At 43.9% G+C, this 24,057-nt stretch overlaps 1 protein-coding gene across 14 annotated transcripts in view; it reads right to left on the reverse strand.

The window, feature by feature from the left end:
- AUH (AU RNA binding methylglutaconyl-CoA hydratase) overlaps positions 1-24,057 on the reverse strand; it is a 215,820-nt gene that overhangs the window by 9,505 nt on the left and 182,258 nt on the right. For all 14 annotated transcript variants that reach the window (XR_010322917.1, XM_064291037.1, XM_064291036.1 and 11 more), the window contains one exon: positions 7,462-7,649. Coding sequence is in view for 13 of the 14 variants with exons in the window: in XM_064291037.1 (XP_064147107.1) it covers positions 7,462-7,649 (188 nt within the window). In the remaining variant the exon portion in view is untranslated. The remainder of the gene's footprint in view (positions 1-7,461; positions 7,650-24,057) is intronic.

Below are 24,057 nucleotides of genomic sequence, written 5' to 3' on the forward strand. Positions count from 1 at the left end.
GTCTCTCTGCTTGCTTTTCTCTTTTATATCTCAAAAGAGATTGGCTCAAGGTACAATCCAATCTTGTAGACTGAGTCCTGCTTCATTAACATAACTGCTGCTAATCCCATCTCATCAACATCATAGAGATAGGATTTACAATACATATGAAAATCACATCAGATGGCAAAATGGTGTACAATCACACAATACTGGGAATCATGGCCTAGCCAAATTAATACATGTATTTTTGGAGGACACAATTCAATCTATAACACTGGCTCTGAACTTACACTATCCCAGGAGACCCAAAGAGTCAGTGTGGCCCACCAGTCGGAGGGGGGGAAGGATAGAAATCAGGTTATTAATGGAATCTTAGCTCATATCCATATCACAGTGGGTCCGGTGGGTCCCTGAACTCATCCTGTAGATTTATTTCCCCAGCTGCAGAATGCATAATTGGAATAGCTATACTCAGCAACTGGCAGACACCCCACACTGGACCTCTGACATGTGGATAAGGGCTATTATGGTAGGAAAGGCTAAGAGGAAGCCATTAGAACTGCCCCTACCTAGGAAAATAGTAAACCAAAAGCAATACTGGTTTACTGGAGGAACTGCAGAAATTACTGCCACCATCAAGGACTTGAGGGATACAGGGGTGGTAATTCCTACCACATCCCCTGTGCAAAAGACAGATGGATCTTGGAGAATGACAGTAGATTATGGAAAACTTAACCAGGTGGTGACTCCAACTGCAGTTGATGTTCCAGATGTGGTTTCACTGCTTGAGCAAACTAATACATCTCCTGGTACCTGGTGTGCAGCTGTTGATCTGGCTAATGCCTTTTTCTCCAGGCCTGTTTCAAAGGAGCATTGGAAGCAGTTCGCCTTCAGATGGTAAGGCCAGCAATACACCTTCACTGTCCTACCTCAAAGCTATGTCAACTCTCCAGCACTGTGTCATAATTTAGCCTGCAGAGACCTTGATGGCCTTGTCTGTCCACAAGACGTCACACTGATGATATTATGCTGACTGGACTTATTAGGGAAGAAGTACCAATGACTCTAGGCTTAATGGTGAGACATTTGTGTGCCAGAGGGTGGGAAATTAAACAAGAAAAATTCAGGTGCCTTCCACCTCAGTGAAATTTCTAAGGGTCCACTGGTGTGGGGCATGTTGAGATAGTCCTTCTAAAGTGAAGGACAAGTTGTTGCATCTGGCCCCTCCTACAACTAAAAAGAGGGCACAATTCTTGGTGCCCCCTTTGGATTTTGGAAGCAGCATATCCCTCATCTGGGTGGGCTACTCTGGCCTATTTATCAACTGACTTGAAAAGCTGCTAGTTTTGAGTGGGGCCCAGAACAAGAGAAGGCTCTGCAACAGGTTCAGGCTGCCAAGCAAGCCACTCTGCCACTTGTGTGATATGATCCAGCTGATCCAATGGTGCTTTAAGTGTCCAAGGCAGACAGATGCTGTTTGGAATCTTTGGCACACCCCTAGTGGTTAATCATAGTGCAGACCCTCAGGGTTTTGGAGCAAAATCCTGCCATCCTCTGTATATAATTACTGTCCTTTTGAGAAACAGCTTTTGGCTTGTTACTGGGCTTTTGTGGAGAGTGAACACTTACCCATGGGCCATCAAGTCACCATGAGGCCTGAGCTGCCCATCACAAACTGGGTGTTGTCTGACCCACAGAGCCATAATGCTGGATGCGCACAGCAGCACTCCATCATTAAATGGAAGTGGTGTATACGAGATTGGGCCCCAGCAGGGCCTGAACGCACAAGTAAGTTGCATAAGGAAGTGGCCCAAATGCCCATGGCCTCCACTCCTATCACATTACCTTCCATTTCCCAGTCTGCACCTATGGCCTCATGGGGAGTTCTTTATAAGTTGAGTGAAGGAGAGAAAATTAATGCCTGGTTTACAAATGGTTCTGTGTGACATGCAGGCACCACTCAAATGTGGACAACGGCAGCACTACAGCCTATTTCTGGGACCTCCCTTGCAGTGTGATCGGTTACTTTTGTGTGGCCTTTCTCACCATGGGCTTGTAACACCCACCCAAGTGACTGGGTGGGACTTTGTTAATAAGGCAAGTGTGGCCCACCAAACGGGCTGGTCAGTTGTGCCATTCTGCTCGGCTTGAAATGAGCCATCCCAGAGGTGTGAGGAGAGGATCTCGCCACCACCAAGGAAGAAGAGCCAAGAGTGGAGCATGTCCTTTGGACTTGGGATCCCAACGCTGAGAAGCTCCTGGAACCAGGAGGCCCAGAGAGAGAGAGAGAGAGAAAGAGAGCTGTAAAACCGAAGATGGTGAGAAGCAGTGGAAGAGAAACAGTGGCAGGAGAGACCAGCAGGAGATAGCGTAATGGGCTTCTGGGCCCATGGAGCGAGAAAGATGAGTGCCTTCGGGCAGGAGGCATGCTGGTGGAGTAGGGCACCTCCAGACACTGGGTAGAGCTGGGTTTGCTGACCTGTGGAGCTAGCGCAGAGCACCTTCAGGTTGAGGCTCACTGGCAGAGTGGAGTGCCTCAGGGCACTTAAGGGCAGAACTAAAAGAGCTTTGTGACACTTACCCAAGCAGGGCAGAGGGCTGAGGGCCAGAGAGGCAAGCCTGGAAGCATAATTGAGAAGAAGCTATCTCAATGGAAGAACTGTATCCCAGGACATCCTGAATCTGAATTGTAACCAGTTACTTCTCTAATAAACCCCGTAACTGTGAGTACAGTCTGTGAGTTCTGTGGCCATTGTAATGAATTACCAAACTCAGCAGAGAAGTAGAGTGCTGTGGGAGGGACGGTCGGTGTCAGAACTGGTAAAAAAAATGCAGAAAGGAGGCATGTCTGACTTCTGCCTCATAGGAATCAGCCTTGGGCTGTTATCTTGATTCTCCGTCTCCCTTGTGAAGAGAGAGGTGGTCAGAAACCGCCTCCATGCCATTTTTACATCCCTGAAAGACAATGGTGAAGGGAAATCCTCCCAATGGGCAGAACTTCAAGCAGTGCACCTGGCTGTTCACTTTGTTTGGAAGGAGAAATGGCCAGATATGTGACTGTATACTGATTCATGGGCTGTGGCCAAGGTCTCACTGGATGGTCAGGGACCTGGAAGGAACGTAATTGGTAAATTGGAGACAAAGGTTTATGGGGAAGAGGTATGTGGCTACAACTCTATGAATGCACCAAAGAGGTGAAGATATTTGTGTCTCGTGTGAATGCTCACCACAACTTGACCTCGGCAGAAGAGGATTTTAGCAATCAAGTGGATAGGACGACAAGTTCTGTGGAAACCAGTCATCCTCTTTCCTTAGCCACCCCTGTCACTGCTCAATGGGCTCATGAACAAAGTGGTCACGGTGGCACAGATGGAGGTTATGCCTGGGCTCAGCAACATGGACTTCCACTCACCAAGGCTGACTTGGCTACAGCCACTGCTGAGTGCCCAGTCAGTCAGCAGCAGAGGCCAACACTGAGTCTCTGATAAGGCATCATTCCTTGAGGCTATCAGACAGCAAGCTGGTGGCAGGCTGATTACATTAGACTGCTTCCATCAAGGAAAGGGCAGTGTTTTGTCCTTACTGAAATAGACACTTCCTCTGGATATGGATTTGCCTTCCCTGAATGCAATGCTTTTGGCAAAACTACCATCCACGGACTTACAGAATGCCTTATCCACCATCATGTTATCCCACACAGCATCGCCTAGGATCAAGAGACTCTCTTCACAGCTAGTGAAGTGCAGCAATGGGCCCATGCTCATGGAATTCACTGGTCTTACCATGTTCCCCAACATTCTGAAGCAACTGGCTTGATAGAATGATGGAATGGCCTCCTAAACTCACAATTACAGTGACAGCTAGGTGGTAATACCTTGCAGGGTTAGTGCAGTGTTTTCCAGGAGGCTGTATATGCTCTAAATCAGTATCCAATATATTGTGCTGTTTCTCCCTTAGCCAGGATTCATGGGTCCAGGAACCAACGGGTGGAAATGGGGGTGGCACCACTCATTATTACCCTACTGATCCACTCGCAAAATATTTCCTTCCTGTTCCCACGACCGTATGCTCGATGGGTCTAGAGGTCTTAGTTCCAAAGGAAGAAGTGCTTTTAGAGACACATCACTAATTCTGATGAACTGGAAGTTAAGACTGTCCTCATATCTCTGGGTCAAGAGGCAAAGAAGAGAGCTAGCATTCTGGCTGGTGTGACCGATCCTGATTACCAAGAGGAAATTAGATTGATACTACATAATGGTGGTAAAGAAGAGTATGTCTGAATACAGGTGATTCCTTAGGACATCTCTTAGTACTGCCATGCCCTGTGATTAAGGTCAATGGAAAACTACAACCCAATTCAGACAGAACTACTAATGGCCCAGACCCTTTAGAAATGAAGGTTTGGGTCACCTCACCAAGCAACGAACCACAACCAGCTGAGGTGCTTCCTGAGGGTAAAGGCAATATAGAATGTGTGGTGGACGAAGGTAGTTCTAAATATCAGCTACTACCATGTGACTAGTTGCAGATATGAGGACTGTAAGTGTTATAAAGTATTTCTTCCTTGTATCACCAACCAAACTCGTTGCCATCGAGTCGATTCCGACTCATAGTGACCCTATAGGACAGAGTAGAACTGCCCCAAAGAGTTTTCAAGGAGTGCCTGGTGGATTCGAACTGACAACCTTTTGGTTAGCAGCCGTAGCACTTAACCACTAGACCACCAGGTCCTTGTTTGTATGCATCAAATATTTTTGTTTTCTTTACTTATAAAATATAAGATGTAAATGGGGCTAGTGTGCTTTCAATTGTATGCATGTTAGCTGTATTATGTTATGCACAGTTTTAACTTTATAACTATATTTACAGATTATGTATGGTTTAAGGAGATATGTACAGGTGCCAAGTTGACAAGGGGTGGAGACTGATGCTAAAGGTTGTGTGTCAACTTGGCTGCATCAACATGATTCTCAGTGGTTTGGCAATTATGATGTAGTTTGGCAATTATATAGCGATGTAATTTGGCAGTTATGTAATGTTATAATCAACTCCACGATGAGATCTTATATGAGCAGTCAATCAGTTGAAAGGGAGTTTCCTTGGGGGTGTGGCTGCCTCCAGTACGTAAACGGATGTTCCAGCCAGGTTCTTGCTCTGGATCTTGCATTTGGCTCATCATCTTTGACCTCCAGTCCTTGGGACTTGAGCTAGCAGTTTACCTGCCAATCTTGGGTTCATCAGCCCCTGTATCTATGTGAGTCAGGAGAAGCCTCCAGCCTGACACACCTGACCCACAGACTTGGGATTGCCGGCTTCAACAATCGGGTGAGCCATGAGCCATTTCCTCAGGATAAATCTCTCTCTCTCTGTTGCTGTGTGCTGTCGAGTCAATTCTGACTCACAGCGACCCTACAGGACAGAGCAGAACTGCCCCATCGGGTTTCCAAGAAGTGGCTGGTGGATTCGAACTGCCGACCTTTTGGTTAGCAGCCTGAGCTGTCAACTACTTTGCCACCAGGGCTCCCTTCCTCTCTCTCTCTATGCTTTTTTGGTTTTGCTTCTCTACAGAACCCTGCCAAAGACACCAACCCAAAATTTAAACACACTTAAATAGTAAGTATACATTCTACACTGAAAACACATGCCATGAAAAAAGTAATAAAAATTTGGTAACTAGAGGGTTAAAAGAACTGAAACTCTAGGGCGGAGTCCGTCCAGGCTGTGGAACAGCCTGGGACAGAGCTATGTGGGGGCTGAGGTGAGACTGCAGGACCCGTTGAAGGCCAGGTCAGACCCCAACACTGAACTCGCTATCAGTGAGAAATGAGCACGGATTTTTTAAATTGAAATTTAACTGCACAATTTGATGAGTTCTGACAGATGTATATACTGCATAGCCATCTCCTCAATCAAACATTTCTATCACTCCAGTATGTTCCCTTATGCCTCTTTCCAACAAATCCTCCCCCGCCCCTGTAAGTAACCACTGACCGAGCTTCCATCGCCATCGACAATGTGGGCTTATCACGGGTTTTGGAGAATGGAAGTGGTATACTTTGCAGCAGTCTTGCAAAAAGAGTAATGTGACAGGAATGTACAGGAAAGACTTGCGGCAGAGAGAGCAGAGGTAAGTTGGGAGGCAGCCGGCACAATCAGGCAGGCAGCATTCCTCCACAATGGAAGGCATGTTGTGGTCAACTAGAAGACAGTGCTGCCACTGTAGGATACAGAAGATGGCAAGGGCTTCCTGGCACCCCTGTTTTTGGAGCCTGATCTCTGTCTAACGATGTAGTTGTGCCACTGCACAAAGATACCAGGGATGGTTTGGCAGTTTTGTGTGCACTCAAGCATGTGAGATCAATAAACTCAAAGGGCAGGTGTGTGGGATGTCACCAGCCCCAGAGCCCTGGTCTGCACCGTGCCCCTTTCTGAGCACCTCTCGATGCATGCCAAGGTTCTCACGCTGAGGTGCAAGAGAATCTTCTGAAAATGGAGCAACACTTTGAACAAATGGGTGACTATATCAGTTTTTCAAGGGAGACATTTCATTAGATTCTCAAAGGGATCCATGGCTTAAAAATCAAGATTACGAATCCTGTTTGAGTAAGTGACCCTCAGTAAGAAAGGAAGTTATTCTGAGTCCAGAAATGGGTGAGAAGTTTATAAAACTTCAAACCCCATGAGGGGTGAAGAGAAAGCACTAATTTCATAGCAAAAGGCTCCTCCTCCTCTCAAGTTAAAATCCTTTAATCCATGATTTCAGACCAAAGGAGTATCTGAAAATACACCTGAAAGCATGACAGAACAAGGGAATCCTTAAAAAAGGACCACCAAGGCGCTGTGACTAACATCAATCATTGGCGTAGTCACGCTTGAGTCAATGGGAAGCGAGGTCTGGATTTTCATGGTGTGAATGTGATAAATATGCACAGAGGAGCTGACAATACCGATAACACCATAAAAACACACAAAGTAAAACAAGCAACTCCTGCTTTTCAAGCAGATTATCTCAAATTAAGCCACTGTAATGAAAGGCCACTTCGCCGTAACAGATTGGGGCCTCCTTACTATTAGAAAACAGTGTATTCTCAATGTGTTTCAACTTGGGGATGGTCCAGCACAAGGGCCCACCCACCAGTCTCTCTCCATGTGCACGACTCAAGTTGGAGGTTTCAGCTGATGAACCATTTAAAATAATTTTCTAGGAAGTTTTGCCATGTGTGATAAATGCTGTTCACGTGATGTATTGTCAAAGCACGGCTACAGGAGCCCTCAGGTCATCTTCAAATCTTAACTTTAATCCTGCAACATCTTAATGTTAATCTAATATGATGTGTCTAAAGTCTTAGAGCTACCATATATTCCTTTACCTGTAACAAGCCAAGGAGTTCTCAGATATGTGGGATGATTTTTTTTTTTAGGTCAATTTGTTATTGACAAAAGGAAAAGAGGGATAAAAGGAAATATGATTATAAATACCTGAGGTAAAAATTCTCTTGCTAGGTCCAAGGCCTTCTTGTAGGCAGCATCCCCCTCTTTGTTCTGTTCTAGAACGTGGCTAATCAAGCCTATTGCTTTGGCTTCCTGGCCATCTAGCACACGTGCAGAAAAGATGAGCTCCTTTGCCAGCGACATTCCAACAGTGCGTGGCAATCTCTGCGTCCCCCCTGCAGGGTGGAGAAAACAGAAAATGCATGCAATGATTTCATACCTGACTAGCTTTAACACTTCAGTGTGTCATTTTTTTATTTACAAAAATATAACAGGGCCAAAAGTTTACATGTCAAAATCAGTAACTGGAAAACTACTTTGAAATAGATCTAACTTTGTAATTAAAGTGGACAAAATTAGTAACACCAAAAAAGCACTTGAGAATCCGACATCATCACTAAGCGATTCCGACACTGAATGTTCCCTGCAACAGCACTGGTATATTCCCGAATTCAGTCCTCAATCGTTACCATGTCGGTGACCACAAGATGAACAGAGCAGAGAAGCAATGCTGGCCATTAAGACCACTTATCATAGAGAAGCAGAGTTCTCTCCAACTTGCATTTGTCTTTTCAGTTTACATAAAACTTAGCATGTCTGAGAAATTTAACTTAAGTACTTTTAAAGAATAATTTATGGTGAATGGATTTTAATAAAAACAAAAGCAGATAATGAAAACAGCATGAAGACAGACTTTGTCCAGGTAGTATTTATTTTCAGGAGATGCTCTCTCATACAGAGACATACTTTCCTTCCAGTCACAGGGGAAAATCCACTGCTTGAGGAATCGGAAGCCAGGAATTTGGCTTTGACGTTTCCACTTACATTTTTGGACTCTGAGAATTGGTTAACTCTTAAATATCAGTACTCAGATTTGTTGGACAGGGGCAATAACTACTTTTAAAGAGAAGTAGTAAGAATCAATGAAACCCTGGTGGCATGGTGGTTAAGAGTTATTGGCTGCTAACCAAAAGGCTGGCAGTTCAAATCCACCAAGCACTCCTTGGAAACTCTATGGGGCAGTTCTACTCTGTCCTATAAGGTTGCCATGAGTTGGAATTGACTCGACGACAATGGGTTCGGTTTGTTTTTTATTTTTTTTAGTAAGGATCAAATGAGGATATGCATGTACATTTGGAAGGTACTACATAAATACGTGAAAGGCTATAACCGGTACAAGCACAACCACTCTCAGATGCCCAGATCTACTCTGCTGATGATGGGCCTGAGTTCTTCCATGTATGCCTAAAGCCACAAGGGAATACAGTGGTATATTAGCATGGTTTAGGGTAAAGCTAGGTCAGCACAGTTCTACAGCAAAACATATCCGTTCTGTTGAAGGCTGCCTGATCAATTACGTCCACCTATCTATGTCTGGAAACCCTGGTGGCATAGTGGTTAAGTGCTACGGCTGCTAACCAAAGTGTCGGCAGTTTGAATCCACCAGGCGCTCCTTGGAAACTCTATGGGGCAGTTCTACTCTGTCCTATAGGGTTGCTATGAGTCGGAATCGACTCGACGGCAATGGGTTTGGTTTGGTTTGGTATCTATGTCTATGTATGCACTGCAGTTCCTGGGTGGAGTAAATGGTTAATAGGCTCAGCTGCTAACTGCAAGGTTGGCAGTTTGAGCCAATCAGAGGTGCCTCGGAAGAAAACGCTTGGTCGCAAAACTTCTACTTGCAAAAAAATCAGCCGTTGAAAACCCTACAGACCACAGCTCTACTCTGATATGGGGTCACCGTAAGTCAGAATCAACTCAAAGGCAACTGTTTTTTTTTTTTTTTTTTTAATTTATTCACTATAATTTCTCCTAGTGACAAAGCCAGGATCTCATTAAACAGAAAGTGGGACAGAAACAGGTGATACAGGTATAGTCTCAACGTCTACCAGTAAGAATGTAAAAACAGCACAGGATCTGGGTTAGTCTCAATGTTGCCCTTAACATGGCTGCTGAGCTGCCTGGGGCACTTGGTGGGCAGGGGGCAGAAGACCGGTCAACTGTCAAGCTTCAGAGAAGAAAAAGCAAACTGGTGGCCCATGGTTCACACAGCCCACTGCAATTCATTTGGCTCACAAAGTCTGAACTGTTTTTTGTTTTTTTTTTTCTGTATGAGTTGCCAACATTTAAAAACTGGGTGATTTCATGTAAAAACCAATTTCTGCCTGGGAGTCAGCTGTAGCTGTGCCTCTTAAATGCAGTGTTCTCTATCCAGATGGCCCCAGTCTTCACCACTCTCATTCCCAACACCATTGACTGAGCAGGTTTGCTTTCCTTGAAGCATACTTTAGAGGAAAGTGAATTTTTTTTATTCACATCTCTATCAAAAGTGGGAAAGTGAAAAAGGAAGAGAAGTTTCAGGAAAGCATGTCTCTTCGGTAGTGATGCACATTCCTACGTTTAACAAACCAAATGTTCCTGCATTAGGAACACAGCTTAAGATGCTGCTATTAAACCAACCACATTAATAACCATGACCGATATTTAGAAAACATGGATTAAAAAAAGATACACAAAAAATGAAGCCTCAGTGAATTAGAAAAGGACTGACATTTTAAATGGAGAGTGTTTTCAAACAAATAAAATGAGGGTTTCCATGAAATGCAGTTATTATTAAGTGTTTAAACTGCCCACGCAGTTAGAGATGGTGAGTTTATAAGGATGTTTACTAAGTATGGCAGAAAAAAAAAGTGTCTACAAAGGAAGGAGCATTGACAAATTTAAATCAAATCGTAAACACTGATTTTGCTCAGGGCAGTAAAGGTGTGTCTGAGACCTTAGGCAAGCTGCATGAAAAAGATAAGTTATTTATGATGTTTCCAGTGGCAGCTGATGAGAACGCAGGTATAAATAATACAACCCAGGCAGCTATATTTATTCAGAGTTGAGCATTTTGATGGGATTGAAAAACTTATGGATATAGTATTAATAAGCACAATATTAGGAAATGATTCCTATCTTGTGTACTGTGAAAAGTTTAATGGGAAAAGTAGGCTGGGCAAAACCAGTAAGTATGAACTTCAATGGTTACACTTAATGTCATACTTGTCATTCAATTAAAACGCAATGTTCCACAACTCCATGAGGCTGAGGCCCATTCATCCTATCGTTCAGTTTATACTATCATTCTCCAGGAATGAGGATTTTGCAAAAAGATAACAAAGGAACAGATCATGTAGATGGCAATTAACACCAGGAAACAGATCCACTCCCTTGAGCTGAACAGCACTGCAATAATTAACATTATGTGTCAGCCTGGCTAGGCCATGATTCTCCATAACAGGTAATTATCCTCCATTTTGTGATCTGGTGTAATTATCTTCCACCTTGTGATGTAATGTAATCACCTCCACGATGTGATCTGATGTGATCAGCTGATCACTCTTAAGGGGATTTCCCCCAGGGGTGTGGCCTGCACCCAGTGTATATGGATGTTCTGGGACAGCTTGCTTGATTGTGCTCCGGATCCTATTTCCACCTCCTCATCATCTGACCCCCAATTCTTGGGACTTGAGCCAGCAGCTTATTGTCTGAGCTGCTGACTTTGGGGTGCGCCAGCTCCGCAGCCCTGTGACACAGCAGCCTGTCATTTGATTTGCCAACTTTGGGACTCAGCAGTTTCTGCAGCCCCGTGAGCTGGCAGCCTGCCGTCTGACCTGCAGATCCTGGGCTTGTCAGTCCCTGAAACCTATGAGTCAGGCGAAGCCTCCAGCCAGTACCTGAGCCACAGACTTTGGAACCTGCCAGTCTCCATAACCTCCCTCTCTATGTGTATATATCCATACACTGCACTAGTTTTGCTTGTCTAGACAACCCAGCCTAAGACAAGCACACAGTTCAACACTGCCAGATGAACTGGATACACACCACGATAATTGAGTCGGCCAGGCGGCACGTGGGGGAGGTCAGGGCTGTGGTGCTTGGCGAGCTTTCTCACCTAAGAACTGAGGAAAAGTCCTCAACCTCGCTCACCAGCTCACCCTGGATGACATCCTAAGTCATCTTATCATTCTGAACATCGCTCTGCAAGGGCATTCCTAAACAGTTAGACAAATACATAATCTGGTTCATTCATTTCTCCTGCAATCATATATTCAGGGAACCTGTTTGGTAAGAAATTATCCGGCCTACTTTCCTACGTGGAAATCAGTACACAGAAATCAAAGATTGATGACCTGAATGATTACTTCTACATTTGTGGAATTGAAGGTAACTGTCCCCTCCTAACTCCAGACACATAAAACTTGTGATCTCAAACTTTATAAAAAGGATATGTTTAGTTTGCTTTTCTCAATTAATACTGATAGTGTAAGCAAAGAGCTCCAGTTCAGTAACTGAGCTGCAGTGCAACATGACAGCACACGGCTCGTGATTCACGGGGCATCCCAGAATTCTACCAATATCTCAGCAATGGTCATCCTAAACTAAAAAATCTATTATGTCAACATTCTACTCAGTTTGGAAGTACTTATGCTTGTGAACAGCTATTTTCTATTATGAAATTAAAATATTACTGCCCGTTAAAGGGCATCAAGGTTCAATTCAGCCTTGCATCCTACAACCTGAAATCCAAGATGTGACACTGAAATCTTGGTGTAAAAGAAAAAAACATCAGCTTTTAAATTTCAAATGAAAGGAGAAGTAGTATAGAAAATTTATTTCAATTGGTGTTTTATTAATTCTGAATATTTAAATTAAACTATAATATTAAAGTTAGGTACAAAATGAAGACAATACACCGTATTTCTGCCAGTGGATGTTCTTATACCAAGCTTTCTTTACTAGTTCACATTGTCTGCCTTGTTCCCTTAGGCATTTGAGTTTGGGATCCCTAAAGTGTCATCTCTAGACACAGTCCTGGAGATTGATAAAAATAACGCTGTCCATGTGACAGCAGCCCTCATTCAGGACGATGGAGCTCAACACTATTCAAATAGTCACACTATTATCTATCCCAACAGCTTCCAACACTGAGCCCTAGTGCTTGGCTGGTGCTGTTCTGTGAAATTTACATTCCTGCCATGGGAAGGTGCAGAACCCCATTTTACAGATAAGAAAACTGAGGCACAGAGTTTTAACAATGTGCCCAAAGCAACATTGTTAGGGTGCAGAAATCTAACTCAAACGCATCTTATTTACTATGTGGTAAGAAAATAAAAAGAGCAACTTACAAAATGAATGCATGGCTTGAGCCTATTTTGTTTCAAAAAAAAAAAAAAGGTATATGTGTGGTGTATGTAAGTAGGTACAAACATATGCCAAATGTATTCAGAAAGTTAATGCTCACTACTTTTTTTTGACTTTGCAGTATTTCTAAAACTTTCTGCAATGTATAGATAATATCCCATTGTACCAAGAATGAACGTGTGTTAATTCATTCATCCTACTGAGCACTAAAGCACACGTTTTTGTTGTTAGCTGCTGTTGAGTCCATTACGACTCATGGCAACCCCATGTGCGCACAGTAGAACTGCTCCACAGGGTTTTCAAAGCTGTGACCTTTTGGAAGCTGATCACCAGGCCTGTCTTTCAAGGCACTTCTGGGTGGGTCTGAACTACCAACCTTTCAGCTAGTAGTCTAGCACTTAACCATTTGTACCACCCAGGGACTCCTTAAAGTGTTAAAAAGCAAAGATGTCACTTTGATGACTAAGGTGCACCTGACCCAAGCCATGGTCTTTTCAATCATCTCATATGCATGCAAAAGCTGGAAAATGAGAAAGGAAGACTGAGTAAGGATTGACACATTTGAATTGCGGTGTTGATGAAGAATACTGAATATACCATGGACTGCCAGAAGAATGAACAAACCTGTCTTGGAGGAAGTACAACTAGAATGCTCCTTAGAAGCAAGGATGGGAGACTTTGTCTCACTTACTTTGGATATGTCATCAGGAAGGATCAACTGCTAGGGAAAGACATGACATTACGCGTGGTAAAGAAGAGGGTCAGCGAAAAGGAGGGAGACCCTCAATGAGACGGACTGACATAACAGCTGCAACAATGGGCTCCAATCTAGCGATGGTTTTGAGGATGGTGCAGGACTGGGCGACATTCTGTTTGTTACACATAAGGTTGTTGAGTTGGAGCTGACTCAGTGGCACCTAACAACAACAACAAGAATAAAAGTACTAACACATTTGGAGACCACATGACAGACAGTCAAAGAGCCAAGACACCAAGGTGAAAGCATTCCAGATAAGCTCCTGTCCCTGTTTCCAGAAAGCTTTCTAAGTTTTGGAAGTCTCCACTTTCCTGGACTGTAGTAGTCTTACTCAGTGATCATGACACCAGCAAGTAATACATTCAGTGAGCAATCCAGCAGGGACTCCATCAAACAAAAAAAAAACCAAACCCACTGACACTGAGTTAATTCCGACTCATAGCTACCCTATAGGACAGGGTAGAACTGACCCAGAGTTCCCAAGGAGCGCCTGGTGGATTCGAACCGCTGACTTTTTGGTTAGCATATTTCTTAACCACTGTGCCACCAGGGTTTCCATAGTACTAGTGAATAACAAGAGGAATATGCGTGTGAGACCAGGATTCCAGGGTTTGATAATCACCAAACTCACAGCCTTCTGCTAAAAAATAAGTACCTCAAACTTTCCTGGTATCAGTGAATTTATAGCATGCTTTTCTTCCACAAAAAGCAACTATTTCTGAGTCACTTCATCACCTAGCAGAAAGTGGCATCCTGTGTGTTCTAAGACTCTGCAGCAGGGCACACCTGAGCAACGAGCATAAATGAAGGTCCAAAGCCATATTCCTATACCATGAAGAGAACGAAGCATCACAGCCACTGACCCTTTATAATGTGGGAATGTGCACAGAATGCCAGACTACCTCCCAGGCCTTGCTGTATTTCTCTCTCTTTCTTGCTCAGTTAACAAGCAGATTCTGAATGAACTGATCTGAGCTGGGATCTAAGTTCTGCATTTCTGGCAGGCTCCAACACTCAGCTGAAGAGGCAGTGAGACCAGCTGACCTGCTGCTGTAAAACATGAGGTGGGAGATGATTCTTTTTAAAATATATCAACGGAATTTACAGAACAAAATGAGTATTAGTCACACAGAATAGTCACGTCAAAACTGTGTCCCTGGTATTCACGGCCATTTTGGAATTCTTCTTTTAGAACTAATTTCAAAGACTACAGCACATCTGTTCGCTCATTTAACAAGTATTTATTGAAAACCCACCATGGAGGGGCCATGTTTTTGGTATGCAGATACAGCTAAGAAACAAATAAAGCCCCTGCCTTCCTGGGACCTACATTCTTGTGGGGAAGCCAAACAATGAGCAAGCAAATAACCACTGTCAGACAGTATGAGACAGCAGAGTGACTGGAGGTGGGGCTGGAAGGTCAGAGTTTAGATAGGATGGCCAGAGAGGGGCTCTCGGGCCAAGGTCAGGATGGAGGGAGGGAGGGAGTCACACACAGGGGTTTCCAGGAGGCGTGCACACAGGGCACAGGTTTTGTGGGGGACATGTCTCACTCACTTGAGGACCCAGGAGGCCAGTAAGGCTGGAAAGCACGGAGCAGGAAGGTGAGAGCAGCAGGAAGTGTGGTCCCAGGGAACAAGGTCAGATCCTGTGGGTGCTAGGAGCCAGGAAGAAGCTGGGCTTACTCTGAGGGTAGCAGGGAGACACTGAGCACCCGAGAGCATCTCCTACACAGCACTGGGATGGAGAACTGTTGTTCTTTAGTAGTAGATTCGGATTTGAGGAACAGTCACAGCCATTATGAGTCCAGAAGATGAAGGTAGTTGGGAGATGTTCATGTGGTTTTTGGGAGGCCTCCAACTGGCTCAGAGAGAAATTTCAAAACAAGTTCCCCAAATGTTTTTAATTTCTGTCATATGTGGCTGCCCAAGACACCCTGCCCCCGTTAAAATCATGGTTTTACTTCTGGAGAACGCACTACGGTATGCAGCCTTGGACAGTCGAGGATACCTCTAACTGAAGAGGCCAAGGGGGCAGATCCTCCTTTTCTCTGCCCTGGCACAGCTGGGCAGGCATCTAGGTCAACCGGTCAATTGGATGTTATTTCCCAGAACTGTTTTTTTAAGTCCTGAATGTTCTTGTATCGGGACTGCTGCCACAGTGTGTACTGTCTGGCTTCCAGGGGTCCTGGGTTCCAAGTTGTACTCTAAACCTAGGTCTCTAGCCATCTATTAATTCTGGGACCCTCTCAGTACACTTTTCATTTAGGGTTGTTGTTAGCTGTTGCAGTCAGCCCCTCACTCATAGTGAGGATCAGACTGTTGTGATCCATACGGTTTTCGTTAGCTGATTTTTTAAGAAGATTGCCAGGCCTTTCTTCCTAGTCCATCTTAGTCTGGACCTGTTCAACATCACAGCAACAACATGCAAACCTCCACTGACAGATGGGTGATGGCTGCTCCTCAGGGGCACTGGCTGGGAACCTAACCCCTGGAAGGCAAGAATTCCCTCACTGAACCACCACGTTTAGGGTAGCCAGGGTCAATTTCTATTGTTTGCTTTTCAAAATCATGAGTGATACAGTAACATAACTAGCAGTTGTATTGTCTCTCTCTCTCTATATATACAATAGTTAGATGAAGTCAATTGGGAGTTTTTTTTTCCAAATAAGATTCATTTGTCTAATCAGTAATTGTTGGTTGAATGACCTAACATACACCGAGCACTGTCCTAGGTGCTGAACATACCGTGGTGAACAAGACAGGCCACCCCTGAGATATGACCATCTTAGAGGTAGAGAAGGGAGAAAAAAGGCAATAAACAAGCCAATGGACAAGAGAGAAAAGAGAGAGTAACAAGTGTTATGGAGAGAAGTAAGGCAGAAAAGATTCTGAGACAGTAAACTAGATGGCTAATTTAGACTGCGGGTAGGGGAAGGCCTCTTGGATAAAGGTAAGGCCAATGTCTGAACGATAACAAACCAGCCATCTGACCATCAAGAATATGCCCAGTGATAAAATCAGGGGCTGTAGAGCCATAAGGGCAACCTGAGCTCACCATGTTCAAGGAAGAAAAAGAAGGTCACTGTGCCTAAAGGGAAAAGGGTGTGAGTGGAACGGTAGCAAAGGAGGGTGAACAGAAAGGCAGGTTCAGAACCCAAAGATGCAGGTAAGAGTTCACGTCTGACTCTACATGTGATGCCTAGGCACTGGAGGCTCTGCGGTGGTAAATGTGTATTTCAGAAAGATCCTCTGAAGCTTGGTGGAGAACAGATCATAGGAGCAAGATCGAAGCAGGGTGCTCAGCAGCAGCTACAGCTATCGTCTCAGTGAAATATGATGATGGCCTGGGACAAGCAAGGTGCAATGTAGGCAGGGAGAAGTGGGGGGATTTTGGGTAAGTGTTGTCCAAAACTGCTGATGAAATGGGTGGGGGGAGAAAAGAAAATCAAAAGAATGCCTAGACCTCGGGTATGAGAGAGTAAGTAAAAGGTCAGTGCTGTTCACTGACACTGGAAAAACTGGAGGAGAAACACGTGTGTTTTGGTCATGCTGGGCTTGGGGTGTCTTTTACGTATATCTGTGGAGCTACCAAGCATGTACTTGGATACACAGTCTAAGGTTTATTAATGATATCATACAGATGGCAATCACAGCCAGTGTTCCAGATACGATCACCTAGGGGTCTCATCCTCTTGGACAGAAAGTGGCCCAGGTTGGAGTTCTAAGGCTTTTAAAAAAATTAGAGGCTGCAGAGGGGGAGTCAGCAAGACCCTGAGACATGCCCACTGAGGTAGGAGAAACGGAGGAAGAAGGTGATGCTCAGAGGTTACAGCCAACCACTTCTGCACACCTACTCAACCAACATCCACCCCATTTTCCCTTAAATGAAGTCTGCAGGGGTCTCCTATGAAAGACCTTCTTCACCAAAACAGAGAAACCCAGGAATAAACAGGTCTTCTTCCCCATGTTGTCATGTCTGCATGTGACACCTGGAGCTATGGCAGCCATCATGTCACCCTGATGGAAGCCAGCAAGGGGAAAGTCTTCATACTGAAGATGGCACAGCAGAAAGATGCCACTAGCTGTTGACTTTACCAATCCTGAAGCTGCCCTACTTCGTGACTTCTAGTGACATAATATTTTCATATTGTTTAAGCCAGTGGAAATAGTTTATTTGCAGCCAAAAACATCTGCAAGTGTAGATGGATTCAGGAAACAGATCTGAAAGACACATTTTGGAGACAGGAAAGGCAAAAACACTCCAGAGGCATAGTAGTATGCTGGGCCAAACTGATTACACACTTGAGATGTGTGGTCATGAGATGAGTTAGCATAGTTACATGTTTTTTCCAGCAATGTCTAACCATTTGGGGCAGGAAGAATAGGCAGATAAGCCAGGTTTAACCAAAATAGGACTCTGCTGGACAAGCACAAGGAGAGAGGGGATTCTAACTAATAGAAACAGTTGACATTTCTTAAGCAGATATGACATAACAAACTATTCTAAGCATTTTAAATGTGTTAACTCATTTAAGCCTTACAATTTCCCTACGCAGTTGGGGCAGAGGTAGTTGAGGTCTTTTGTAAAGAAGTGATTATCACAAATGACCATGAAGTCAAAGCTGGGTGAGGATGGAGGAGAAGTGAGGAGAGAGATGACTGAGAGTGAAAGTGTCCATGGACTTGAGGTCTAAGGAGAACTAGAACGTTAGGATACTGCAGAGTGAGACACAGGAAGCCTACGTTCAGGGTGAGGCAAGTATTAATGACATAGAAGTCTAGGGTACAACCGTGGCGGGTGGGGGGGGTGCTGGACTAAAATGGGAAGGAGAAAAAGACCCCTGGAGGTACAATCCCAGAGAGGTGAAATTCAGTTCGGTGGATGGTGTGAAATAATGTACATAAAGTACATATCACAATTCCTGGCATGGATTTTCTGTGTTCTAACACTTATTAAATAGTAAATACTTGGAGAGTGGGAACTTATCATTCTAATGGGAAAAATAATAATGCACTTAGCTCATCTAAAAGCTCCAATTTTCCCAAATATTAGTAAGTTATGAAAAACACTCAAACTATTATATAATACTCACAATTTTTATGTAATATCTAGAATTTTTAATACCAACTACTTAATATTTAACACTTAATGTGAATAAGCAATAAAATATGCTAAGGTAACAACAAATGCCCATAATGCTTAGCAAAACAAACAGATCTAAAACTGTTTACGTATCAAATGGGAGGCTGAGTGGTGAGAGGAGGGAGGTAAAGGCTGAAGTCCTGTTGTTGCTGGATGATGGACTGAGGGTGAGCCAGAGTGTGCTGGTGCACGGTGAGTGAAACTATAAAGATCCATCCTGCACTCATATCCAAATCTAATTCTCTTCTTGGCACTTCAGATTCTTGAACTTAATGGTTTTGAGCTAGTATCTGAAGCCACAGACCAAATAACAAGATTAAACACACACACAAGATGGATGTCTTTGTTCCTCTTGCTTGTGATCATATTAAAGAAAAAAAAACAAAAACAAAAGCCACTACTGTCGATTCCTACTCATAGCAAGCTAATAAAAACCCAGTGCCATCGAGTCGATTCCAACTCATAGCAACCCTATAGGACAGAGTAGAACTGCCCCGTAGAGTTTCCAAGGAGCGCCTGCTATTCATAATATAAAAATGAACTTAGAGATGTTAACATATTTGATGCTGGCAGTGGGAACTTACTCAGATTGGCTCTAGAGTCCTTCTGACAACGACCCTTAGAGTCTGACAGCTTCGTTGGTAACCGGTATGACACAGATTGGCTCTAGAGTCCTTCTGACAACGGCCCTTAGAGTCTGACAGCTTCGTTGGTAACCGGTATGACATAGATTGGCTCTAGAGTCCTTCTGACAACGACCCTTAGAGTCTGACAGCTTCGTTGGTAACCGGTATGACACAGATTGGCTCTAGAGTCCTTCTGACAACGGCCCTTAGAATCTCTGACAGCTTCGTTGGTAACCGGTATGACATAGATTGGCTCTAGAGTCCTTCTGACAACGACCCTTAGAGTCTGACAGCTTCGTTTGTAACCGGTATGACACAGATTGGCTCTAGAGTCCTTCTGACAACGACCCTTAGAGTCTGACAGCTTTGTTGGTAACCGGTATGACACAGATTGGCTCTAGAGTCCTTCTGACAACGACCCTTCGAGTCTCTGACAGCTTCGTTGGTAACCGGTATGACATAGATTGGCTCTAGAGTCCTTCTGACAACGACCCTTAGAGTCTCTGACAGCTTCGTTGGTAACCGGTATGACACAGATTGGCTCTAGAGTCCTTCTGACAACGACCCTTAGAGTCTCTGACAGCTTTGTGGGTAACTGGTATGACACAGATTGGCTCTAGAGTCCTTCTGACAACGACCCTTAGAGTCTCTGACAGCTTCGTTGGTAACCGGTATGACATAGATTGGCTCTAGAGTCCTTCTGACAACGGCCCTTAGAGTCTCTGACAGCTTCGTTGGTAACCGGTATGACACAGATTGGCTCTAGAGTCCTTCTGACAACGGCCCTTAGAGTCTCTGACAGCTTCGTTGGTAACCGGTATGACATAGATTGGCTCTAGAGTCCTTCTGACAACGACCCTTAGAGTCTGACAGCTTCTTTGGTAACCGGTATGACACAGATTGGCTCTAGAGTCCTTCTGACAACGGCCCTTAGAGTCTCTGACAGCTTCGTTGGTAACCTGTATGACACAGATTGGCTCTAGAGTCCTTCTGACAACGGCCCTTAGAGTCTCTGACAGCTTTGTTGGTAACCGGTATGACACAGATTGGCTCTAGAGTCCTTCTGACAACGACCCTTAGAGTCTCTGACAGCTTCGCTGGTAACCGGTATGACATAGATTGGCTCTAGAGTCCTTCTGACAACGGCCCTTAGAGTCTCTGACAGCTTCGTTGGTAACCGGTATGACATAGATTGGCTCTAGAGTCCTTCTGACAACGACCCTTAGAGTCTGACAGCTTCTTTGGTAACCGGTATGACATAGATTGGCTCTAGAGTCCTTCTGACAACGGCCCTTAGAATCTCTGACAGCTTCGCTGGTAACCGGTATGACATAGATTGGCTCTAGAGTCCTTCTGACAACGACCCTTAGAGTCTGACAGCTTCTTTGGTAACCGGTATGACACAGATTGGCTCTAGAGTCCTTCTGACAACGGCCCTTAGAATCTCTGACAGCTTCGTTGGTAACCTATATGACACAGATTGGCTCTAGAGTCCTTCTGACAACGGCCCTTAGAGTCTCTGACAGCTTTGTTGGTAACCGGTATGACACAGATTGGCTCTAGAGTCCTTCTGACAACGACCCTTAGAGTCTCTGACAGCTTCGTTGGTAATCGGTACAACACAGATTGGCTCTAGAGTCCTTCTGACAACGACCCTTAGAGTCTCTGACAGCTTCGTTGGTAATCGGTACGACAAAACGTTCCAGGCTCATCCTGCACACTTCCTCCTCCTCCGACACGGAATCAGCCATTTCCCAAAGTCTCGGTGCCTTTTGGTGGAGCTGCACTTTTTATGGAACACTTCTGCTCACATCATGACCTGTTTACATATAACACCCATGGTTTCATATGCAGACCCTAAATATCCCTTTAAAAGACTTGGATTCAGTTTCATGGCTCCTCCTCTCTCAATGAATGATAAGCATCAAGAAGTAAACTCCTTGGTAGTCAGGACTTCACTAAGTGATATTACCAGATCTTTTTAATGGTTCCTGTCGCTAAATCCAGTCTCTTTAACAAGACCTACAATTTTATTGCTTTGATTTAATCACTTCGTTGAATTCTTGGAAGTGAACAACAACATTTTGGGACCAGTGTTCTCAAGGCTGCATGACTTAGAGATCACAAGTGAGCTGTAATGGGTGCTCTATGAAGTTAGAACCCAGGTTCCTTCCATCTTTCTCCTTTGCTGTCCTCAGCCTGCATCTTCTATCCCCCAGGTTATTTCATGGCCCCAAAAGGCTGCTCAAGTCTTGGCCATCCTGTCTGCAAACTAGGGAGCAGGGAAGAAGAAAAGAGGGCAGGCGAGAGGGTGCTCTGTTTCTGGATCCACAGATTAATAAGTCCTAGCCCACAGCTTCTGCTTTCATCTCACTGTAGAATGCAGCTACGTGCAGTTGCAGGGAGGCTGGGAAATGTAGTCTTTGTGCGCAGTGTTTTACCACGGCATAAAGAACACAATGGAGACTTACTATTGCCAAGGGAAAATGAAAACGGATGGGCAATGGGCAATTGGCAGTCACTACTACATTTTTACTACAGGTGGCAAAACTTTTCTAGCCGTGGAACAAAAATGCTTTCATATTTATGTATTATTTGGATAGAAAGAAAAATACACTTGAAATGTCATATTCCTGTTCATACTTTTCCCATCATTCAATTTAATATTGTGAAATGGTATCAAGAAAATTATTTCCCTAGATAACAGTCTTCTGAGATTATAATTAAAACAAATTACTCTGAAGTACCACTTTTTATATCAGCAGAGGCTTAAACATAGTCAGCTTGTTTTTGTCAGAGAAGGCAAGAAATGACATTTTTAAAACCATCTGGTGACCTTCTTCTAGGAGGGGTGGACCTAGATGACACTGCCCCCCAGACTAACCTCCCACCCCTTGGCATTCCCTGCTGCCTCTGGGGCACCCAGACCTTCGCTGCCAACTACCACTGGCCCTTCTCCCAGACCAAAATCCTAAAGTGTGACGCACCCCAAATACAGGCGCCTCTTTCCTTTTTTTACACTTATACATATTAAATCAGTGTAAAGCAAGCTTTGACACTTCACAATCAATTATAATGTAATACTTAAATATCTGGACATAAATTATGATCTTGGATTATAATTTATGCCAAGCTGTTTTTTTTTTTTAGCCTGTTTTTTCCCTTCTCTTATGACTTCACAAAGAAAGAAGCCTACTAACAGTGGAGTCATAGCAAATTCTCTAAGTTTAAATTCACACAGACACTGGCTCAAGGGCATTTAAATGATGTGATCAGGAGTGACCTCTGGCTTCTAGAATACCATTTTTTAATTACTTAGAAATAGAAAGCTCACAAAAGGTTATTTTTTCCTTGAACTGTGGAGGAAACATTCAAGTAGAAATGTTAGTTCTGGATTATAACGTCCTTTGCAACTGATTACTATGGCACTCTGTCAGAGGCTGCAGGCAAGGGCTCTCTTGATAGCTCAGGGCTGGACGCTTAGAAAGCTGACTTCCTCGCACTTCTACAACAAAAGCATTAGGGGCGCTGAGGAGGTTAACTAGGAGACAAACATGGCATGTTTATGGGCCTCCTAACAGGCTGTGTCACAACCACAGAAAAGCCATAAAAGTATTTATCCTTAAATATGCGGCCAATGTTTAAAGTGCTACAATACCTTCTATTCCCTGAGGCTTTTCACATGTTTGAAAGCACTAAAAGTATGTACACACACACATACACACACGCACAGAAAATGAAGGAAACAAGATAGGTGAGTATGTGCGGACAAAACCTAACAGGCCAAACCCTAAGAGAACCTGCCTGAAATGTCAATTTGAGTTCTACATGGTATATGGTAAAGGGGTATTTGGCAACAACTTAAAAATTTGTAATAGAGAACTGGGGTGGAGGAAGAAGGTTTGGACATCAAATTTTTCCCCCTAGAGCAAAATAAACTGACTGTAACTAATTAAAGCCTCTGTGATACAGTTTTCATTAACATTATAGAAAGCTTTCTCAACTATCATTGAATTCACTGTTAGAGCAACAGATATGCCAACATTACATTCATTTTAAACAAAATTATATACACTTAAAAAATGTTTATATTCACTTTTTACACCAAATATTTGCTGAAGCATTATAGTTTTTAACTTCTGAAAAATAAACTAACTTACGTATACCAAAAAACAAAACATATCTGTTGCCGTTGAGTCGATTCTGACTCATAGCGACCCTACAGGACAGAGCAGAACTGTCCCATAGGGTTTCCAAGGAGCGGCTGGTGGATTTGAACTGCTGACCTTTGGTTAGCAGTCAAGCTCTTAACCACTGCGCCACCAGGTCTCCATATTGTTATATCCTGGATGAAAGACAAAATCTTACTTTTTAAACTATTCTAAAGGCTGTTGTGGTATGCGTCTGTTCATTCTGGGTCACCCAGCGTCTCCCAACAGCACAGCACTCCCCTCTGGTGTGAGCCCAGGTGCTTGCCTTTCCACTGGCTGGGTCCAAGGGGTTGCTGAAGACTTGTCCTGTTCCACACCCCCATACAGCCAAGGGATGGGTAAATGATGTAAGCCAGACCCAGCAAACACTTTTCTTGCAACTTGGATCTTGAATGAAGTGATGTAAGAATAACAGAAATGACTGGAGTTCATAAATTCATGCAAAGGCTTTCAGGCAAGACTGTCTAGAGTGATGCTGACAAATGGACCTCTCTGTGAAGACTGAAGCACACCGTATCTGCGCTGTTCAGTCCACTGCTCACTAGTCACATGGGGCTGCTGAGCACTTGAAATGTGACCAGTGTGCTAAAGGAACTCAAGTTTCCATTTTTTTTAGTTTTAATTAATTAAATATAAATTTAAAAAGTTTCCCGTGATT

Source organism: Loxodonta africana, chromosome 9, assembly GCF_030014295.1.
Source record: "Loxodonta africana isolate mLoxAfr1 chromosome 9, mLoxAfr1.hap2, whole genome shotgun sequence".
Taxonomy (NCBI): Eukaryota; Metazoa; Chordata; class Mammalia; order Proboscidea; family Elephantidae; genus Loxodonta; species Loxodonta africana.